Source organism: Phragmites australis, chromosome 6 (genome assembly GCF_958298935.1).
Source record: "Phragmites australis chromosome 6, lpPhrAust1.1, whole genome shotgun sequence".
NCBI lineage: Eukaryota > Viridiplantae > Streptophyta > Magnoliopsida > Poales > Poaceae > Phragmites > Phragmites australis.
In genome coordinates this window covers 39,113,342-39,132,950 of record NC_084926.1, presented here as the reverse complement: position 1 = coordinate 39,132,950, position 19,609 = coordinate 39,113,342, and the positions used below count along the sequence as shown (strand labels likewise).

Here is a 19,609-nt window from a genome sequence, read left to right as displayed (position 1 = left end):
TCACATCAAGTAGAGAGTCGGGGGCTACATCATATACTTTCAATGCTACGACTTTATTCTCCATTTAGTTCAGTCATCGAGTAGAAAGTCCGAGGGCTACACTGCTCATTTTCGATGGAACAGGTATGTTCTTTCTTACTCTCCAATAGAAAAATCTTCTCATTGACCAGAAAATCGGGGCTACATAATAATACCATATTTCGTACACACACACACACACACACACACACACACACACACACACACATATATATATATATATATATATATATATATATATATATATATATATATATATATATATATATATTGCAAAAAATTATCTGGCTATGCTTTGATCGCATTGGATAAGACCAACGGAGGCATGTGTTGGCTCGATGATGAACAACTACACCTTATAAGGCATAATGGCACAAGAGATTGTTAGACATCTCACACCTAACGACCCACAAGATTTTGAAGTTCTAGTCGATCACATATGTGCTCTCTATCGAGTCCATATCCGTATGCTGGTTAAATATGCAAGTCGATCACATATGTGCTACTCTCCACAAGTCAGAAACTCAAAACCAGGAGATGGAATCAATAAATTATAACCTTTTCCTAGTCATGCTTCAGGCACAATATTATTTTCTTTTCTTTTTTGCCACAAGTCAATGAGTTTCAAAATATTCAAAAACAAAAACAGCCAAAGCTCTACAGTGCCTCCATTTGTCAACGTTTGCAAGGCCAACTAATGGCGCCCTATAAATTTGTTGTGAGTTCTTGACTCACACAATCAATATATATCTCTTTTCTAGTCTCTACTCACCTGAATACCTGATTAAGCAGGCAAGCTTCTCAAGTCAAGCTCGTCACCTCACCAGCCTCTTCTCCATCGTTGTTGCCGGCCAGCTCCGGCCATTGGTCGGTGCCCTCCCCAGTGATCTCTTGACACCTGAACATGCCTCAAGTGCGCCGCTTGTCACACGCTGAAGAGACACAGGTAACACCATAGGCACATGCTTAATTAAAAAGCACCGAACACACTCGCGTGCATGTAACTATAGGTAAGAATTCTAGTGGGCGTAGCCGCATTCCTGCAATTCCATCACCCAATGTGTATGGAGAAGATGAAAAATGCCACACTCTCGTTTTAAAAAAAAATGCCACACTCTTCTAGATTGTGCTAGACCGAGCATGTCGAGCCAAACGTTTGTTCCCGTATCCTCCATGACAGAAGCCTTCTCCAAGATTCTGTGTCGCGACCACTGAAAAAGAGAGGACAAATTCTGAACTCTATTTCCATTCCAAGGAAAACGAAGTCGAGAATTTATTGTGTAGCAAAAATAAAATACATACGAAGCAACGGTAAGTGGGCAGGCAAAAACCTGGCTCCCTGGGCCATTCTTCTCAGCCCAAGCTCCAGCCGGGGGCCTCGGTCACAGCCCTCGCCAGGCGCCAGCACTCGGTGCAACCACATCAACCGTGGCTGCCTCGTCGGTCAGTCTTGTACCACTCTACAGCACTTGCACCCCTTTGATCCCTGAAAATCAGATTGAAACTTGAATCTTGAGGTGTGATGGCAAACTCTGCAAAATAATATCGCATATCTCAAACACTGTACGTACATGTATGATAGAGTAGGAAATTATATATTTTCTATTACTATAACATTGTATGCACAAGTAATAATAGACTTTATTGTAACCTTTCACCGTTGTTATTTTGTATTTTTCATCTATCGGTTTTCTCTAATCAATATAATGGGCGGCTCTCCTGCCGGTTTCATAAAAAAAATGTGATGAAGCAAGAAAATCAAGCTTACAGTGGCAGCCCTTGCCTACTCTTCTATGGGTTTTTATATCGCTAGGACTTACAACCTTTGGAACCTTGCAAGCCTAATGACATCACGAATTGAAGCTCGATGTGCCACGATGAAATATGCAAAACTAATAATACTATATATATATATGTCGCATATACATAGACTAAATATCACAAAGCACAAAAATTATATGTAAGGGCGAAACCACATTCTAATAGGAGTTGTACATACACTCCCATAAATCAAAATTTTAATTAAAACTGTCATATTTTGACAATATGTGCACCCGTTAAATCTAAAATAACTTACTGTTGTTATATATACATTGAAGTAGGACATCCCCTGCCACTTTGTTATAGTTTTGCCCCTGCCCACAAGATCCACACCACCCAAGTTTCACAAAATCGTCAGTAACCGCTCGGTTATCGTGGTTATCAGTCGATTTGATCCGCACTGTATTCATAAATCGATCAGTTTTTTGTTAAGTTCAAATTCAAAATTTAAAAAAAAAATCAAAATTTTGATAAAAATCAATTAGTTTCTACCGAATTCCACTAAATTATTATATGATTACTGTGGTTTTCATGATAATCGTCGGAGGCCGATTTTCAGAGATGAAACATATTTCTAAACCCTCATATTTGTAAACCCTGACATCACCACAGCCAACAGATATGATAGATAGCCAATCCAACGAACTGTAGCTAGCGTGTACGTACTGTAGCTAGTAGCTACTATAGCCTAGAACCGATCGATGCTAGCATGTGAGGAAAGCATCCATCGACAAGTACAGTACCATGGTTTTCGATCCAAAGTGTCATTGCGCATGCACATACAGCTCCACAAGTTTTCAGCTTGGATTAGGCTGCCTACCATGGCTAGCTCGAATGCTAGTACCAGGTGAGATCACTATCCTACACATGGACCATCCATATATTTACAAGGATATTTATATTACTTCCAAATTCCAAGAAAAACTACTTATATATACTTGTCTGGTAAGAATTCTACACCATTCTTATATTAAAGGAGATCATAGTGTTTGTAAGTCGCAACTATGTAATAAAGTTATAAGAATTCTACATACCTTCTTATTATAGATATTTTTATGGAGCTCGGTCTATATGAACCGTTCATCACTGACCCAACCGCTGAGCCATTTCCCCATCTTCTTTTCCGTTCCAAAAAATAAATAAATCCCTAACTTCTTTTCCGTTCAAAAAAAAGAGAAAAATGCCCCAACTTCCAATAGCAACCTTCGATTCCCTTGCAAGAAGGAACGCCTTGGAAGGAGCCTGCAGCCAAATCGCCAATTTGGCGCGCTATCTTTTTTGCTGCGCCACGTCGCACCTTATCCAAAGGAGGTCGTAATGATTGTAAGTCTAGCCAGTTCCTAATAGTTTTCTTTTGGCAGAAATCTAGCTCGTTAATTTCCAGTAGAACTTGGAAAAATTATTGCGTTCCCAAAAAGCCATTAGATTGGCCATATAGAAGGGTGACAGTAAAATTGCCGTTTCACGGTGGCACAATCCATTAGATTATGTGGATAGATGTATCACATTATGAACTGGTAATTAAGGTTTGTATCTTTAGACCATGCCATTATGCCAAGGCCCAAATTTAATTACACTTATGTATGATTGCAGGGAGAGTTGTGCGACATTGTCATTCTATTTCAAAAATATAGCTGAATAAGTTACATGAATTCTCATGCATGTGTATAATTGTATTATTTACATGACTGTAATATTTAAACCTGGTAAATCTACACCATTATAACCCGTATGCACATAGCATTATCTTTTTATTCCAAAAAACGTAAGAACCCATATAAACTCCTCAAAGCGAGCTTAATATATAGGTCCTTTCAACATGTAGGAGTATTTTGTTTTTGAAATGCAGCATGTAGAAGTATTAAACATGCATTTTTTAAAAAACTAAAATCATACTAGATAGACATGTCAGAGAACCTACTTAACTTTTGGCTTTAGAAATATATTATTGGCGATGATTTTACTACTCCATCTATTTCAAAATGATTCCCCATATTCTTGGGTCGTTCAAAACATTTGTCCATTTTCAAATTTAATCCTTGCATTAGTTACTGTATTACAAAGGCATGCGTTGCATGGCTAGCTGCAGAAAACGCACTACTACAAAATCATATATCGTTGTCGGTTGTAAAGGGCCTTCCTTTGCCGATTTTGCATCCGACAGTGATTGGTCGACAATAAAAGTCCGAGCCAGTCACTGCCGATTGCACAGAGGGCTGCCCCCTCTTCCCCTCGCTCTCCTTTCCTTAATATTCACCATCGGCCGGTTTTACCTACTATTGGATTTGAACCACCAAATCCTATTGGTAAGTTTTGAAATCTACATATTTTCCAAGAAAAGGAAAGCAGGCGGTAGTGTTGCCCCTTCCAGAAAACAAATAATAATAATAAAATAAGCTAGCTCAATTTTGAGCCGACTCGGCTACCGTTCCTGTCAAGAGGGTGGTGCTCCTGCCGTTAGGCACTACCGCCACCGGAGAGGAAGCCAGCGTTATGCCCATGCTCCACCCCACCGTTGGGCTCCAAATCCGCCCATAGCACATGGTTGGTGACGAGATCCGAGTTGGAGAGGAACCCACCAGCAAGCGGCATGTTGGTGGAGGTTGGCCTTGCTGCTGCCACCGCCACTGCACAAGAAAACGCAACGGCACAAAGGCCGCTGCCACATCACACACATGTTTCCAAACAATTCAAACCCAGATACTTCCACACAATTGTAAGACAGATTGAGCAGCAGCCCAATCCCACACCATATTCTGCAAATTTCAGCTCATTCATCCCGAACACAACTTCGAAATGTGCACTTATGGCGCAAAATCCCATCCTCGGAACACGACCAAACCCCATGAAAAAGCCAACTGAGACCCGACCCGCAGATCTAGGAGCAGTCGAGCTTGGAGCCCCAGCGCCCTGCCCAAATCTAGATCCACATGCACGATCTCCTCCTTGAGCTCTGGGATCTCCCCCTTCTTGGTGTTGGAGAAGTACTTGGAGTCATGCCTGCTAATTACCCAGGCGAGCTGAGCCTACCCTGCTGATGAAGCTCCGCCGCAGCCGATGGTCGCGGGGGTGGGGGCGCTTGATCTCGCGTGCTGTGGCGGTGGGTGGGGAGGGAGAAGGCCGCAAGGGGACTGGGGTGGGAGTTTGGGGATTTGAGAGATCGGGAGGCGGGGTGGCAACGACAATGGTGGATATCTAATCAATTATGCGGCGGCATGGGAGCGGCAGCGCGGGAGCGGGAGGAAGGGGAGCAGGGGAGCGGCGGTGTGGGAGCGGGAGGAAGATAGGCGAAGAGATTGAAGTAAGACAATACGAGCGGTTGTGAGAGAGAGAGAAGAGAGGCGAGCCGGATGTGAGCCCTCAACTAAAACTGAAATCTATTAAAATTTTAGGTCTAATTCAAGTTTCATTGCTGGTTCGTGGTGAGAACCGGTATTAATATCTACCAATACCTGTCGGTGACATGGAAACCGGGGGTCCTCGAGTCCCGAGGCCAGGACAGCAAAGTGCCACGTGGCGTCTTCCCTCGCGGACTATCCTTCCCGAGGTCCGAGCAGACACAGTTCCGGGAGAGGGCGCTCGGGGCCATGAACAGTGATCCCCGAGTACCCGAGTTCCCCGATGACCCGAGCAGACACAGTTCCGGGAGAGGGCGCTTGGGGCCATGAACAGTGGTCCCCGAGTGCACGAGTTCCCCAAGGATCAAGATAAGGCATATCCGGTAGAGAGTGCTCGGGGCTATGAACAGTAGTCCCCGAGCACTCACAGTTCCTCGAGGACCTGAGAAGTTCTTCACCGGTGGTCCCCACAAGGGCTCAGCGGTGAGGTGTCAATTGGTGAGAGGCCCGATGCCGCATTTAAGAGGGAGCGTAGCCTGTCACTTCCAACCACCCCCATGCCTGCTGTTAGCCCCTGCCACTCCCTGGCAGGGAGGCGTGAGGACATTTAATGAGGCGGGTCCCATCGTGCGTCATCCGGTGCGCCTCGGGATAACGTCGCAGGGCTCGAGGCATATCGCCAGCCGCTCTGCTGTGTCAGGCTCGCTCTGACCGGGCGGGCACGCGGGGCTGCCGGTGGGCCCTCCCTGCTGCACCCGCTGAAAAGCTGGATGATGACGACAGGACCGGACGGGGTCACATTTTCAACCCCCCGTAACATCAAACTGCAGCCCATGATGGTTGCTTTTCATTTATGGTGTCTTGGAACTCGTGCCCTCCTTTTTTGGGCACGCTAAGCCACCCCGGCGAGGTATAAGAGGGGGCAGGCTCCCCGGAGAGGAAGAGAGAGCTTCAGGTCGACGAAGGCAGAACAAGCTCAGTAGACGAAGAACGAGACACACGAAGCTCTAGACTTAGACAAAAACCCTTGTAACACAAAAGATCCCCAGAGAGGTATTCCTAGAGCATTTATAGTATACACACAGGAGTAGGGTATTACACTTCGTGCGGCCCGAACCTGTCTAAATCCCCTGAGCATTTATTTCCTCTAGCATCCGATCATTCATCCCACCTGTATCTCATTTACTCCCATTTATTTCACGTATAAGGCAGATTCAGAATCATCCCATGACCGAATCTCAAAGGGGACCTTCGGATCTCCGCTTGTGGAGTCCATCCTCCGACAATACCGGTTTGTAACACGAACCAATATTGATAGTCGATATCAATGCTGGTTCTTAGCTGCTCCTTCATCGTTTGGATATGGAAGGTTAAGAACTGGTAATGATATTTTTAGCACTACTGGTTCTTATATAACTACAGTAATGAACCGTTATTTATGATATGTTCAGTCCTGAGCCTCCTGGCGGCATGTCTCAGCAGGTGGATACAGCTGCTGCAGTGGGGTCAGCTTTGTACGAACGTGTGAGTTTTGACGCGACTAACTTTTAGTCGGAGTAGAGTAGTACCCATGAGAGGTCATTAGTCTAGTCGAGCATATGAAAGTTTTTTTTTTGAAAGAATCCAGTCCAGCATATGGCAGGATATGAAAAACACAGCTGCAAATGCAACATATCTTCTTGGAAGATTGCAATGTTTTAGTGAGATTTGCAACATGAAAGTTTTAACACTACCATGTATAGTGTAGTAATAAATCTTAATTAATACCATACATACTCTTTTGTAGCTACTCAAAATTGAAGTGCTAGCTGTTAGAGCCTGTTAGCTTAAATCCGTTGCATGTTTTTGTAAATACGTTCGAGTATGTGTTGAGTCGAGTCGAGTCGCTAGCTGGTAGATCGAGTCATGGGTGAGCCAGAGTTGTGCATGGTTCACGGCGTGGCCAGGTGCTGAGTTTTGGTCAGCGCCACAACGTCCATGGCGGGCACGTCGCTCGGCGTTGCGGGAAAGTAGCGCGTCGCACACCTGGGCGGTGTGGCGTGAGTCTCGGTCGTTCAATGACCATGTAATTCCAATAAAGAGGAATAGAAACACTGGAAAACGTTGCGACGTTGGGCAGCACCAAAATCTTCCACTTTCTCGCGTGCGTGTGTGATCTGCGTTCTCGCCTCGCCGGCGACGACGTCGAGTTCAATCCGAGGCATCGCCCGGTTTCAACAAGTGGTATCAGAGCCAGTGCATGTTCTACAGCGGGTCAGTGAGCCCACCGCGATCACCGGCCTTGAAGAAGTTCAAGCCGAACCCCAAGAAGCCATTGGAGAAGAGGATGGGGAGCGGCAGCGACAAGGCGGCGCAGGAGGCGGCGATGGAGCGCGCGATGAATGAGGCGGCGGGGAATCTCACCTGGCCGATGCTGACCCGCACCAATTACCATGAATGGTCACTGCTTATGCAGATGAATCTGGAGGGTATGCGGTTGTGGGATGCGATCGAGTCATCTACGGTGGAGAGGCGGCAGGATCGCCTAGCCCTGGCCGCGGTGATACGCGGCGTTCCAAAAGAGCTGCACGCTAGGCTCGCGGCGAAGAAGAGTGCGAAGGAGGCCTGGGAGGCGGTGAAGACGATGCGGCTGGGGGCGGATCGAGTCAAGGAAGTGAACGCTCAGAAACTCCTGAGGGAGTTTGAGACGATCGCGTTCCATGAAGGGGAGACCGTCGAAGATTTCGCCGTCCGCATCACCGACATCGCCACAAATCTGCAGGCTCTCGGTGAAACCAGCGTTGACGACACCAGGGTCGTGAAGAAGTTCCTTCGTGTCATCCCGGCACGCTACAACCAGGTGGCGGTCGCGATCAAAATGTTTTGCGACATGAAGACGTTGACGATCGAAGAACTCGTGGGGCGACTCCGAGCTGCTGAGGATCGGTTCGAGCCCACGGTGGTTCAGGTAACTGACAAGGCCGGTCGGCTTCTGCTAACCGAGGAAGACTGGGCAGCAAGGAACAAGCATCGCCTCCAGTCTGAGTCGTCGTCATCCGGCGGCAAGAGTGGTGCACACTCCGGCGACAAGGGGAAGGCCGCAGCGCGCGGCGACTCCGGCGTCAAACTTACGTCGATGGGAACACCACGACGCAAGGGGAGGTGCAAGAACTGCGGCATCTATGGCCACTGGGCCAAGGAGTGCAAAAAGCCGAAGAAGGAGAAGGAGCGGCAGGAGGCCGCTCATGTGGCGAAGGCCGACGTCGAGCAGCCGGCACTGCTGCTGACGGAGGTCTGCAGCGTCGTGCACACCTCTCCGACGCAGAGCGTGTTCCTGAATCAGGAACGCGTGTTCCCGGGGGAGTACGATGAAGGCGTCTGGATCCTCAACACGGGCGCAACAAACCATATGACGGGGTGCCGTGAGGCGCTGACGTCACTCGACGAGACGGTGCATGGCGCCGTTCGCTTCGGAGATGGCTCCAAGGTGGAGATCCGCGGCCTCGGCGCCGTGATGGTCTCAGGCAAGAACCAAGAACACAGGGTTCTGACAGAGGTATATTACATTCCATCGCTGAAATGCAATATCATTAGTCTTGGACAATTGGAAGAGGGAGGATGCAGAATTGAGATCGACAAAGGCGTCCTGCAAGTGCTCGATCAGGAAAGAGCAGTCCTGGTACGGGCGACGCGCGAGAATAGGCTGTACACCATGAAGCCTACCCTGTGCGCGCCAGTCTGTCTGCTGTCCAAGATGGAAGAAGAAGCATGGCTTTGGCATGCTCGATATGGGCATCTGAACTTCCGGTCTCTATGGGACTTGGGAGTGAAGGAGATGGTTGAAGGCATACCTCTGATCCGGCGAGGCGAACAGGTGTGTGATGGCTGCGCACTTGGGAAGCAGCACCGCACGCCGTTCCCACAGACCTCGGCGTACCGCGCAGAGCGCGGACTGGAGCTATTCCATGGCGACCTGTGCGGCCACATCTCTCCACCGACTCCAGGAGGGAAATCATTTTTCCTCCTCATCGTGGATGACTACAGCAGGTTCATGTGGCTCGAGCTGCTGACAACTAAGGACGAGGCGTTTTAGTACTTCAAGAAGGTCCAGGCAGCAGCTGAACGTGAGAACGGACGCCGTCTCAAGGCGTTCAGAAGCGACCGCGGTGGTGAGTTCAACTCAAATGTGTTCACTGCATACTGCAATGAGCAGGGGATCAAGCACAACACCACTGCGCCATACTCTCCTCAACAAAATGGCGTCGTCGAGCGCCGGAACCAATCGGTGGTCGAGATGGCTCGGTGCCTGCTGAAAAGCATGCAGGTGCCGGCCACATTCTGGGGAGAAGCTGTCAAGACGGCCGTGTACATTCTTAACCGGTCGCCTATGCGAAGCTTGGAGGGGAGAACCCCATTCGAGGCCTGGTACGGGAAGAAGCCCGGCGTTCGTCATCTGCGCACTTTTGGGTGCGTGGCCTACGCCAAGCGCGTCGGCCCTAGCATCACCAAGCTGGCGGACAGGTCGGTTCCAGGGGTGTTCCTTGGTTATGAACCCGGGACCAAGGCCTATAGGGTCTATGACCCAGTGGGCAAGAAGCTGATGGTCACCCGAGACGTGATCTTCGACGAGAAGAAGGGGTGGAACTGGGCAGCGGACGGGGCGACTCTGGCCGAAGCTGCAGCGCCACTGACAGTGCACTTCCCTGGCACTGTTGGTGGTCCGACAATAGCTGCACCTGACGCTCAGGCTCCTGAACCAGTACAGGGAGAGCCATCATCACCTGAACCGCAACACGGATCACCGGCAACACCTCAGTTCCCCACCGAGGACTCTGAAGTGCCAGAGCCCACTCCCTTGCCATTTCAAGTTCAATGGGCAACGCCACCAGCTGAAGGAGCAGAAGACTCTGAGGGTGTGCCACTGCGTTTCAGAACCATCACTGATCTCCTGGACACTACTGAGGAGGTAATGGATTTTGAATATAGTGGACTATGCTTACTAGCTGCAGATGAGCCCGCTGGGGTTGAGGCAGCTCTGGCCGAGGATTGCTGGAAGAAAGCCATGGAGGCTGAGCTAGGAGCAATCAAGGAGAACAACACCTGGGAGCCAAGTAGACTGCCTGCTGGACAATGTGCAATAGGCCTTAAATGGGTGTTCAAGGTAAAACGGGATCCTGCAGGAAATATTGTGAAGCACAAGGCTCGTTTAGTAGCCAAAGGCTATGCTCAACGACAAGGGATTGATTTTGATGACGTGTATGCACCTGTGGCTCGTATTGAGACAGTCCGGTTGATCTTAGCACTTGCAGCCCATGGTGGATGGCAGGTCCATCACATGGATGTAAAATCGGCCTTTCTCAATGGGGAACTCAAGGAGGAAGTGTATGTCAGTCAGCCACCAGGGTTCATGATTGGAGATGATCAACATCATGTTCTGAAACTGAATAAGGCTTTGTATGGCTTGCGCCAGGCGCCGAGAGCATGGAATGCAAGGCTTGACAGGGAACTGATTCAGCTTGGTTTTGTGAGAAGCAAGCTGGAGTATGATGTATACAGAAGAGGTGATCAAAAGTCATTTCTGATAATTGGTGTATATGTTGATGATCTGATCATAGCAGGGCCTAGAGCTGAAGACATAACTGAATTCAAGAAGGAGATGCAACACAGATTCAGCATGAGTGACTTGGGCTTATTGAGTTACTATCTGGGAATTGAAGTGAAACAAGGAACTGATGGCATTACTGTCAGTCAAAGTTCTTATGCAGCCAAGATACAGGAAGTGGCTGGGATGTCCAAGTGTAATCCTACCAAGACACCTCTTGAGGTAGGAATGAAGTTGAGCAAGAAAGATGCAGGAGAACCAGTGGATGACACAAAATACAGAAGCATAATTGGTAGTCTGAGATACCTTGTGAACACTAAGCCTGATCTTGCACATGCAGTGGGGCTGGTTAGCAGGTACATGGAAGCTCCAGGTATGCAGCATTGGAAGGCAGTGAAACATATTCTCAGATACATCAAGGGGACTTTGGGACATGGCTGTCACTACAAAAGAAATCAGTCACAAGTAACTGAACTCATAGGTTACAGTGATAGTGATTTTGCTGGTGATGTGGATGACAGGAAGAGTACCACTGGCATGGTATTTTTCTTGGGCACAAGTCTGATCACCTGGATGTCACAGAAGCAAAGAATTGTGGCTCTTTCATCCTATGAAGCAGAATACATAGCAGCAGCAGGGGCAGCATGCCAGGGAGTTTGGCTCAGTCGCCTACTTGGTGAACTGACAGCCAAAGAGCCAGCTATTGTGAAACTGAAAGTCGACAACATGTCAGCTATAGCTCTGAGCAAGAACCCAGTTCATCATGACAGAAGCAAGCATATTGATGTGAAGTTTCATTACATCAGAGAGTGCATTGACAATGGAATTGTGGAGATTGATCACGTGGAGACTGCTGGGCAACTGGCAGACGTCCTGACCAAAGCTCTCGGCCGTGTCAAGTTCGTCGAGATGAAGAACAGGCTTGGAGTTGGCTCGGTGCAAAGGATTTAGGGGGAGATTTGTTAGCTTAAATCCGTTGCATGTTTTTGTAAATACGTTCGAGTATGTGTTGAGTCGAGTCGAGTTGCTAGCTGGTAGATCGAGTCATGGGTGAGCCAGAGTCGTGCGTGGTTCACGGCGTGGCCAGGTGCTGAGTTTCGGTCAGCGCCACAGCGTCCATGGCGGGCACGTCGCGCGGCATTGCGGGAAAGTAGCGCGTCGCGCACCTGGGTGGTGTGGCGTGAGTCTCGGTCGTTCGGCGACCATGTAATTCCAATAAAGAGGAATAGAAACACTGGAAAACGTTGCGACGTTGGGCAGCACCAAAATCTTCCACTTTCTCGCGTGCGTGTGTGATCTGCGTTCTCGCCTCGCCGGCGACGACGTCGAGTTCAATCCGGGGCATCGCCCGGTTTTAACAAAGCCAATCGCTCATGGTTGGAACACTAGGAAGCTTTGAATTGAAAGACCTCTAAAAGAAAATTTGGAAAAAAAAAATAGGGCACGCTAGGACAACCACACACATATCTGACTTCTGACGGGTGGATTTCCAAGAGGTTAAGGGAGAAGAAAATGAATCAGCTAGCCGGCTTCAACAAGTAATCAAGATATAGCTTGATATCCATCACGAGGAGATCGCGAAGTTGTGATGCAACCATAACCTATTTAGGACCCCGCTGATCCTGTATATCACGCATTTTTAACACCAAAAGAATTGCCGTAGAATCGATCTAACTGTGTGGAATAGACGGTCCTTCCAACGAATTGGTAATAATGCATGCCTTATACAGGGGCGGATCTAGGGGCTCCAACGCCCCTACCACTCAGCTAAATTAAATCCAAAGAAAATATTTCAAGGGACGTTGAAGATTTAATGTCTAGTTTTCTCTAGGTGGCATTATGTTTGAATCCCACCGCATAACTGTTTCTCTAATCGGCTTGAGCTGGGGCAAAGCCCAATCAGGCTGGCCCCAGATTATTTTACTAGCTGTATGTTCATATCTCATTCTTTGTGCATCACCATGTCTCAAGTGTGTGCACGAGACATCAGTCTTTTGCTTCCGCAAGTACATGGCTCATTCAGAGTATGTTGAGTGGTGCACTAGAATGGACTAGGCTCTAGCTTCACCCCTGACCTGAGAATTAAGAAATTGTATTTTCTCTTTTTCTTTCACCCTCTTAATTGATCGGCAGAGCTTCTTACCCTGATGCCTTCGAGAGAGGTGGTGAAAAAAAAAACGTTCTCGATCCTCCTGTGGAGACTGTGTCATTCATACTACTCTATATATGTTGCAAAATACATAATTACATATAAAATATTTGAGATTACCTTTTCTTTAATTACGATTGATGAATTTGCGGAAGAGAGATCTTTAATATATTGAATGAATTTAACGTGAACAGTTAGTAGTACTGTAGTGAGTTGCACTAGACAATCATTTCCAAACATCTAGGCATCAGTTGTCCCACTACCACATAGCTGCCATGATAAAGAGAATGTTTGTCTCAAAAGAGTGACAGTATATGCGATACCTGACAGGAAGAAGCTAGATCGTAGCTAGCTGAGCCTAGTAGCTGGCATACACATATGTATCAGGGAGAAAAATGCCAGGAACGACAGACAACCAACGAATAGTGATTCTCTTCTTGATCGATCTTCTGGATATTATTAGCTCCGATCCAAAACATAACTAATACAAAGGAACATAACATATATATAGGGCTTGATTAATATAATAGTTAGCCGCAGAACAAAAAAAGGTAAAAAAACGCTCACTCTTATAGTAAATCCTGGTACTAATTACTAGATAGCGAGAGTTTTCGCATATTATTTCCTTGGACATGTGATCACTCCATCTCTCTTCCTGGCAGTGATCCTCTTCCTCAACACAAGATTAAACGAGAAAGACACGCAATATGATAGGGGAAGTACGTACTTTAGTGGAAATTAATCAAGTGGCACTCATCAATGGCGACTAGTGATCTATCAGCTAGTAGCTAGCTGCGGACGAGCCCACAAGACAGGGTCATGAGAAGCATGGCGGCGTCGGTGATCTCGTCCGCGGGGAACGCGTGGAACGACATCGACGGAGGAGGAGTGGCGCCCTTGCTCTGCAGACTCGTCGTCGCCGCCGCTGCAACGTTGTCAACGGCGCCGTGACCCTGTTCCTTCGTTGGAGCGGCGACGGCCGGCGTCTCCTTGGCGGCTGCGGCAGCATGATCGACGACTGCCATCTTGCACCGCTTCTTGAATGGCAGCGACCGGTCGACGTCCGCCCTCTTCTCATTCTTCGCTAGCTTTGCTTGCGCGGCGGCGAACGCCACTCCCGCCGCCCCACCGTTGCCGGCAGCAGCTGCCGCGGCCATCGCCCGCCGCGCCTTCCTTTGCCTTATGCCGCATGCGTTGCAAAGAGACTGCACCGTGCAAAACACACACGTAAACAAGAGGAGAAACACACTCTTAAATTCTTAAATGTATGTGTACTACTATGGTACTAGGTTGCTAGTGTAACGGCTTGTACTATGAAGCAAAAGCACACACAGATCAGGGTTTTGCCCAATTGGTAATTCACCTTTGGGCCACAAGGACCACTCCTCCACAAGGGGGTCTTGGTTGTGTTGCAGTCGGAGCACACTCTAATGACACCCACAGCCTGCTGTTGCAGTTGCCGGCTCTCATCTTGGTGTGCCTGTGCTCTTCTCCTTGGCTTTCTTGCCGCCCCGCCCTCGGGATACTCGCTCGTCGCCTTCCGCATGATCTTCATCTTCGCTGGCTGTGCCACAGCCCAACTGCTGGTCGATCCATCAGCGCGCTTGTTCTCAATATCGTATGGATCATACGCGGATCGCTGGATCATGTCGCTGCCGATGCTTTGTATGGTCGGCCGGCGGAACGGTGACGGCGTAGGGAAGAGATCTGGTGCTCTCATCATCATGCGATCTTTGAACTACAAGAGAGAAGAAACACAAAACATGGCAAGGAGTAAGAATAAAAGAGCATAATGCTACACATGCAAATAAAAAGTTGTGATCCCCTCACCAGTTGATGAGATTCAGCCAAAACTTGCTGCCTCAAGTGCTGGTCTCCATAGCTTTGCCCTTGGTGCTGATCTACAGGGCTGTTGATCATAAAAGGGAACAAGATAGGAGGGTCCTTTGCTATATGGAAGGCTGGAAAGAGCCCCTGATCCTGATCTCCCTCCATTAGAGGGAGAGTAGACAGTTGGCTCATGTAGATGGTAGACATGCTGTGAGGAGAGAGAGAGAGAGAGAGAGAGAGAGAGAGAGAGAGAGAGAGATCTACAAAGGTAGCAAGCACTGTGGGAAGATGAAAGAGAGATCAGGATGCATATAAGGGAGATGGAGAGGGGATCTGCAGTTGGAGGGGCAATTTACAAGGGTACAGAGTGATCATGGACAGTGTGGCCTTTTTATAAAAGAGAGGCAAGAGGAGCCAAGAGCTGCTATCAGTCTCTCTCTAGCTAGGGCCTAGGGGGATTTAGAGAGATGTCATGAGTGATCCCCTTTCCTAGTGTGAGAGAGAGGTGGCCACAGGCACACACCAGCACAGGAAAGGGATGAGGAACCAAGGGAAACAGTGGAATAAACACATTGCACACTGTACGTGCAAAACAATCATTCCCAGGGCACAACCGAGATCTCATGCAACTCCAGCATATGCCCCACCTAGCTAGTGCAAATGTTATGATGCATTATTATTCTACAGTTAAAATGGTTTGCATGGAATTGAGAACCCTGTTGAATTGGATGCATAATGATCAAAATGAGTGTTGTCATACAATCCTACGTTCCAAATCTCATCCAATGGCTTAAACGAGGAGTATTAGCAAGATAGCACCCAAATATAATTTTTTAGATTTGCACCAGATGTTTCCCTTGATAATTAGCTAACTAGCTAGTCCCTTTGGGCTAAAATTCCTTGATGCCAAATGGCTCTCCAAATAGAATTAATTAGGTTTTTAGATTTGCAACGAAGTAGTTATCTTCGTTGATACCAAAAGCTGGTTACTCACAAGAATTATTACGCTTAGTTGCCTGCGAGAAGCTATTACCCATTTTGATAATGAGCAGGTTCTTGGAATGGTGGGTTTTTCATGCTAATTTTTAGCAGAAATATTGCACGGTCATATATAAAAGGCAAAAAATAGTAGTACTGCAAATATGTATTAAGTGGAGACAACTAGATCTTGGGGGTATATATAAGCAGGGATTCAAAAATATAATATAAAATAAATGACCAATGACGAGATTTGAGATCCTGCAGTTTGCATGCAAATATCTTCTGATCTTAGCACTGCAAGTGGTGATGAACTCCACCACAACACACACTAAGAATTTCACTAGGCAACGCATATATACACTGTACTAGGAAATTTAAACAATACTATTTCAATGCTTTTGGAGTGTAACTTGCTACTAACTATTAACTGATAGTATAACACTAGAAAAATCTGTAGATTCTAGTAGCTAGTAAAATTTCTACATTTCATAGATTTTTCTTCTTGTAACTTAGCTATTTTGCTTCCAAAACTGACCTTTTGGGCCACATCAAATGGCTAACTTTGCCAGAAAAATCACAACTTCATTGGAAAGTTGAACGAGAAAATGAACTTTTCCGGTGCTTGGCTAGGCTACAAAGTACAAAAACCTAAATACCTACAAAACTTACATTTTTAGTTTGTGGGTACTGGGGTACGTGGAAGTATGTCTCTCCATGTGCTTCTATGGCTTCTAGTTAGTGTAACATTATATTTGAGACATGCACATATGCATTCCTGTATGAACTACTCATATACTAAGTATACAATAAGTATAATATACATATATGCAGGTCTTTGCATCTTTTAGGTGCTAGCTGCATAACCTACACCGTTTCCTACTGATAAACATGTCCCCAAAAAGATATTATAATCTATTTTTAATGATTTATAATCAATGATACATCATATATATCTAAGAAATCTAGTCTATCAGCAATCATTGTACATCTAGTACTCCCTCTAGCCTATACTTGATGTTTTAGATAAGGTGTTAAAACTTTACTGTCTCCATTTCGTAATATAATAATATTTGTCCACGCTCACCATTACGTAACAAACCAATGAATATTGAAATCGAGTGAAAAAATACAGTAAGATGATCATGCTACCCCTAATCAATGTAAGGATGAGAGCAAGTAACTCACCAGCGTTGAAGTAAATGCATGCATACACTCAAGGGCATAAAAAAAATAGACTATAAAGCATCATTTATTACCGTAATTAACAAATAATTTGAGACAGATACTCTCGAGACTATAGATAAATATTACAAAACGGAGGGAGTAACCATCAATAGCTTTTAAAATATTTAGCTTGGAAACGTGAAAACCTTACGTGTAGATTTGTCTTAAAATATATTTTTATAATTCATAAATTTATTAAATATTATAAATATACTTTAATAAAAAAATAATCAAAGACATGCATCGAAAACGGTTCAAGAGGGAGTAGGTCACAGCTACCAAGCATGGCATGGTCACATCTAGGACTAGATAACTAACTCTCACATGCCATCGATATTCTCCTGGCTTTTTCTTGCAATCAGGTACAAGCGGTACATGCACGTTTCAAGTACTGTAGTATAAACGTCAGATCCGTTGAACAAAAGCTGGAGCGCTTCAGAGGGAGGCCTGTGAAGGATCTAGGTGAATTCAGCAGCTGTATTATCGATAGGTCTCATTGAGGTTAGAGAGAGAGTCTCAGTAGAGACAAAAAGACTTAAAGACATGAGCAGGCAATGAGACACTTCCTGCGCATTAATTGAGGCCCATGCAAGCATGACTTTTGGATTTAGTGACAGCAGCAAACAGAATACTGGGATTTGCCTCTAATCATAGTCCACAGCTAATTGATATTACCGGCTAAAGAAACCAATATTAATTGTATATTTACCTGTTAGGAGAGAGTGGTTTAAAGCATCAAGTACCTTAAGACGCCTAGCAAGGAGGTGTGATGATATCTCATGTAAAGATAACACCCACTGAAAGTATAGTCAAACGTCGTCGGTTGTTAGAGGGGAGATTATAGTAGTATATTAAAAAGACTTAAAATATTAGAAGAGATGTAAAAGAAGAGGATTGAAAATTAGATTGATTTCTCCTCTTATTCCTCTTGGCTGATGTCGAGCTGAATATATAGCCGGCGAACCATCCTACAAAGACTCTATTTAAACTAACTTATCTCTAATATTATATCACATTTAAATCCAACTCTATCTTTTAATCTTATCTCTAATTCCCTCTTGATTTAAACTAACCAAACTCTACCAATCACGTGCTACAGACCCACTGTTACTGGTCACGCGCGTGCGGCCAAAATCTGGCAGCTTGTTCCTCCACACTCTCGTGATCCATATAGGGGACAAACCACAGCAGGGAGCGCTCCCAAACAAGCGACTAATGGCGCAGATTTGAGCAAAAGGCAGGCAGCAGGCAGCGAGGCAGCCCCCACTGATCGCCTCTGGATGTACGTGCACCGTCGATCCTTTCACGGTCAGATGAATATTGTAGAGATTTTTTGATAGGAAGATATTAGAGATGTTGATGTTATTAAAGAAAAAAAAGTTATCTTAGTTTATATGAGAAACCAGATCTAAAAACTTTAACAACTGTACATTTGAGATATGGTCAACCGACGGAGAACCTAATGACGTGAGCACCCGGACAACAAAGGCTGCACACTACTACACAGATGAAGTTTGCAACTGGGTGATCATTGCCAAGCTCCTCGCACAAATGCGTCCAAACAGCTCTGACTTCCCAACACAGACTCCAGCCTTCGACTTCTCCACACAAAAGAGGTCACCCGAACAAAGGAAAGAAACTCCCGGACGACACCACCACGGAGGGCACGACGCCAAAGATGTCACTGTCGCTCATTTGGAAAGACTGGGATTGAGTTTTCACCCAGAAAACCTCCCAAAGAGATAGGGAGCATCACAGCACCGCCTCCAAGGAGGTAATGGTGCCTGAGGGTATCGTCGTCACCGACGCCAACATCGACACAAAGTCAAAAGAGCTTTCGCCTGGTGCTCCCGGCCAATCACAGTCGTACCACAACCGTAATAGTCCGCCAAGGTTAAAAGAAGGGAACTCGACATCTCGGCCAATCACAGTCATAAGTGACGGGTCATAACTATGATCTATCACTTATGATCTTCATTAGTGACAAGTTCTTACCCATCACTTAGTACTAATCATCAATGACGCATTCGGGGTGACAGGTGCGGGATCCGTCACCCATCACTTATAACCATTTTTCACGTAGTGATTGTAGAGATTTTTTGAAAGGACGGCACGAGTGATGCCGATGCTATTAAAGAAGAAGAGAATTGATTCAGTTTATGTGAGAAGCCAGATCCAAAAATATTAACAACTGCATGGTTGAGATATGACCAACCGACAAAGAACCCAATGACGTGAGCACCTGGACAACAAAAACTACACACTACACAGATGGAGTCCACAACTAGGTCATCCTTGCCAAGCTTGTCGCACAAATGCGTCCAAGCAGCTCTGATTTCCCAACATAGACCCAGCCTTCAACTTTCGCACACAAAAGAGGACACCCGAACCACATGAAAGAGACTCCCGAATGATGCCACCACGGAGGGCACGATGTCAAAGACGTTACTGTCGCTCATCTGGAAAGACCGGGATTGGGTTTTCACCCAAAGAACCTCCCAAAGAGATTAGGGAGCATCACAGCATCGCCTCCAAGGAGGTAACGGCACCCAAGGGCGTCGTTGTCACCGGTACTGACATCGACACAAAGTCAAAAGGGCTTTCTCCTGGTGCTCCCGGCCAATCACAGTCGTACCACAACTGTAA

General features: G+C 46.4%; 2 protein-coding genes across 2 annotated transcripts; one reads left to right on the top strand and one right to left on the bottom strand.

The window, feature by feature from the left end:
- The first annotated feature begins 7,437 nt into the window (after window positions 1–7,437).
- LOC133923213 (retrovirus-related Pol polyprotein from transposon TNT 1-94) lies at window positions 7,438–9,270 on the top strand. The gene has a single exon (XM_062368636.1). The coding sequence runs from the start codon at window positions 7,438–7,440 to the stop codon at window positions 9,268–9,270; it is 1,833 nt and encodes a 610-aa protein (XP_062224620.1).
- Window positions 9,271–13,357: 4,087 nt separating this feature from the next.
- On the bottom strand, window positions 13,358–15,264 carry LOC133922397 (protein CYTOKININ-RESPONSIVE GATA TRANSCRIPTION FACTOR 1-like). Its single transcript, XM_062367725.1, has 3 exons — window positions 14,759–15,264; window positions 14,292–14,666; window positions 13,358–14,133 (listed from the first exon to the last, which is right to left on the bottom strand). The coding sequence occupies exons 1-3, from the start codon at window positions 14,963–14,965 to the stop codon at window positions 13,717–13,719; spliced, it is 999 nt and encodes a 332-aa protein (XP_062223709.1). The 5' UTR covers window positions 14,966–15,264; the 3' UTR covers window positions 13,358–13,716.
- Window positions 15,265–19,609: the final 4,345 nt, after the last annotated feature.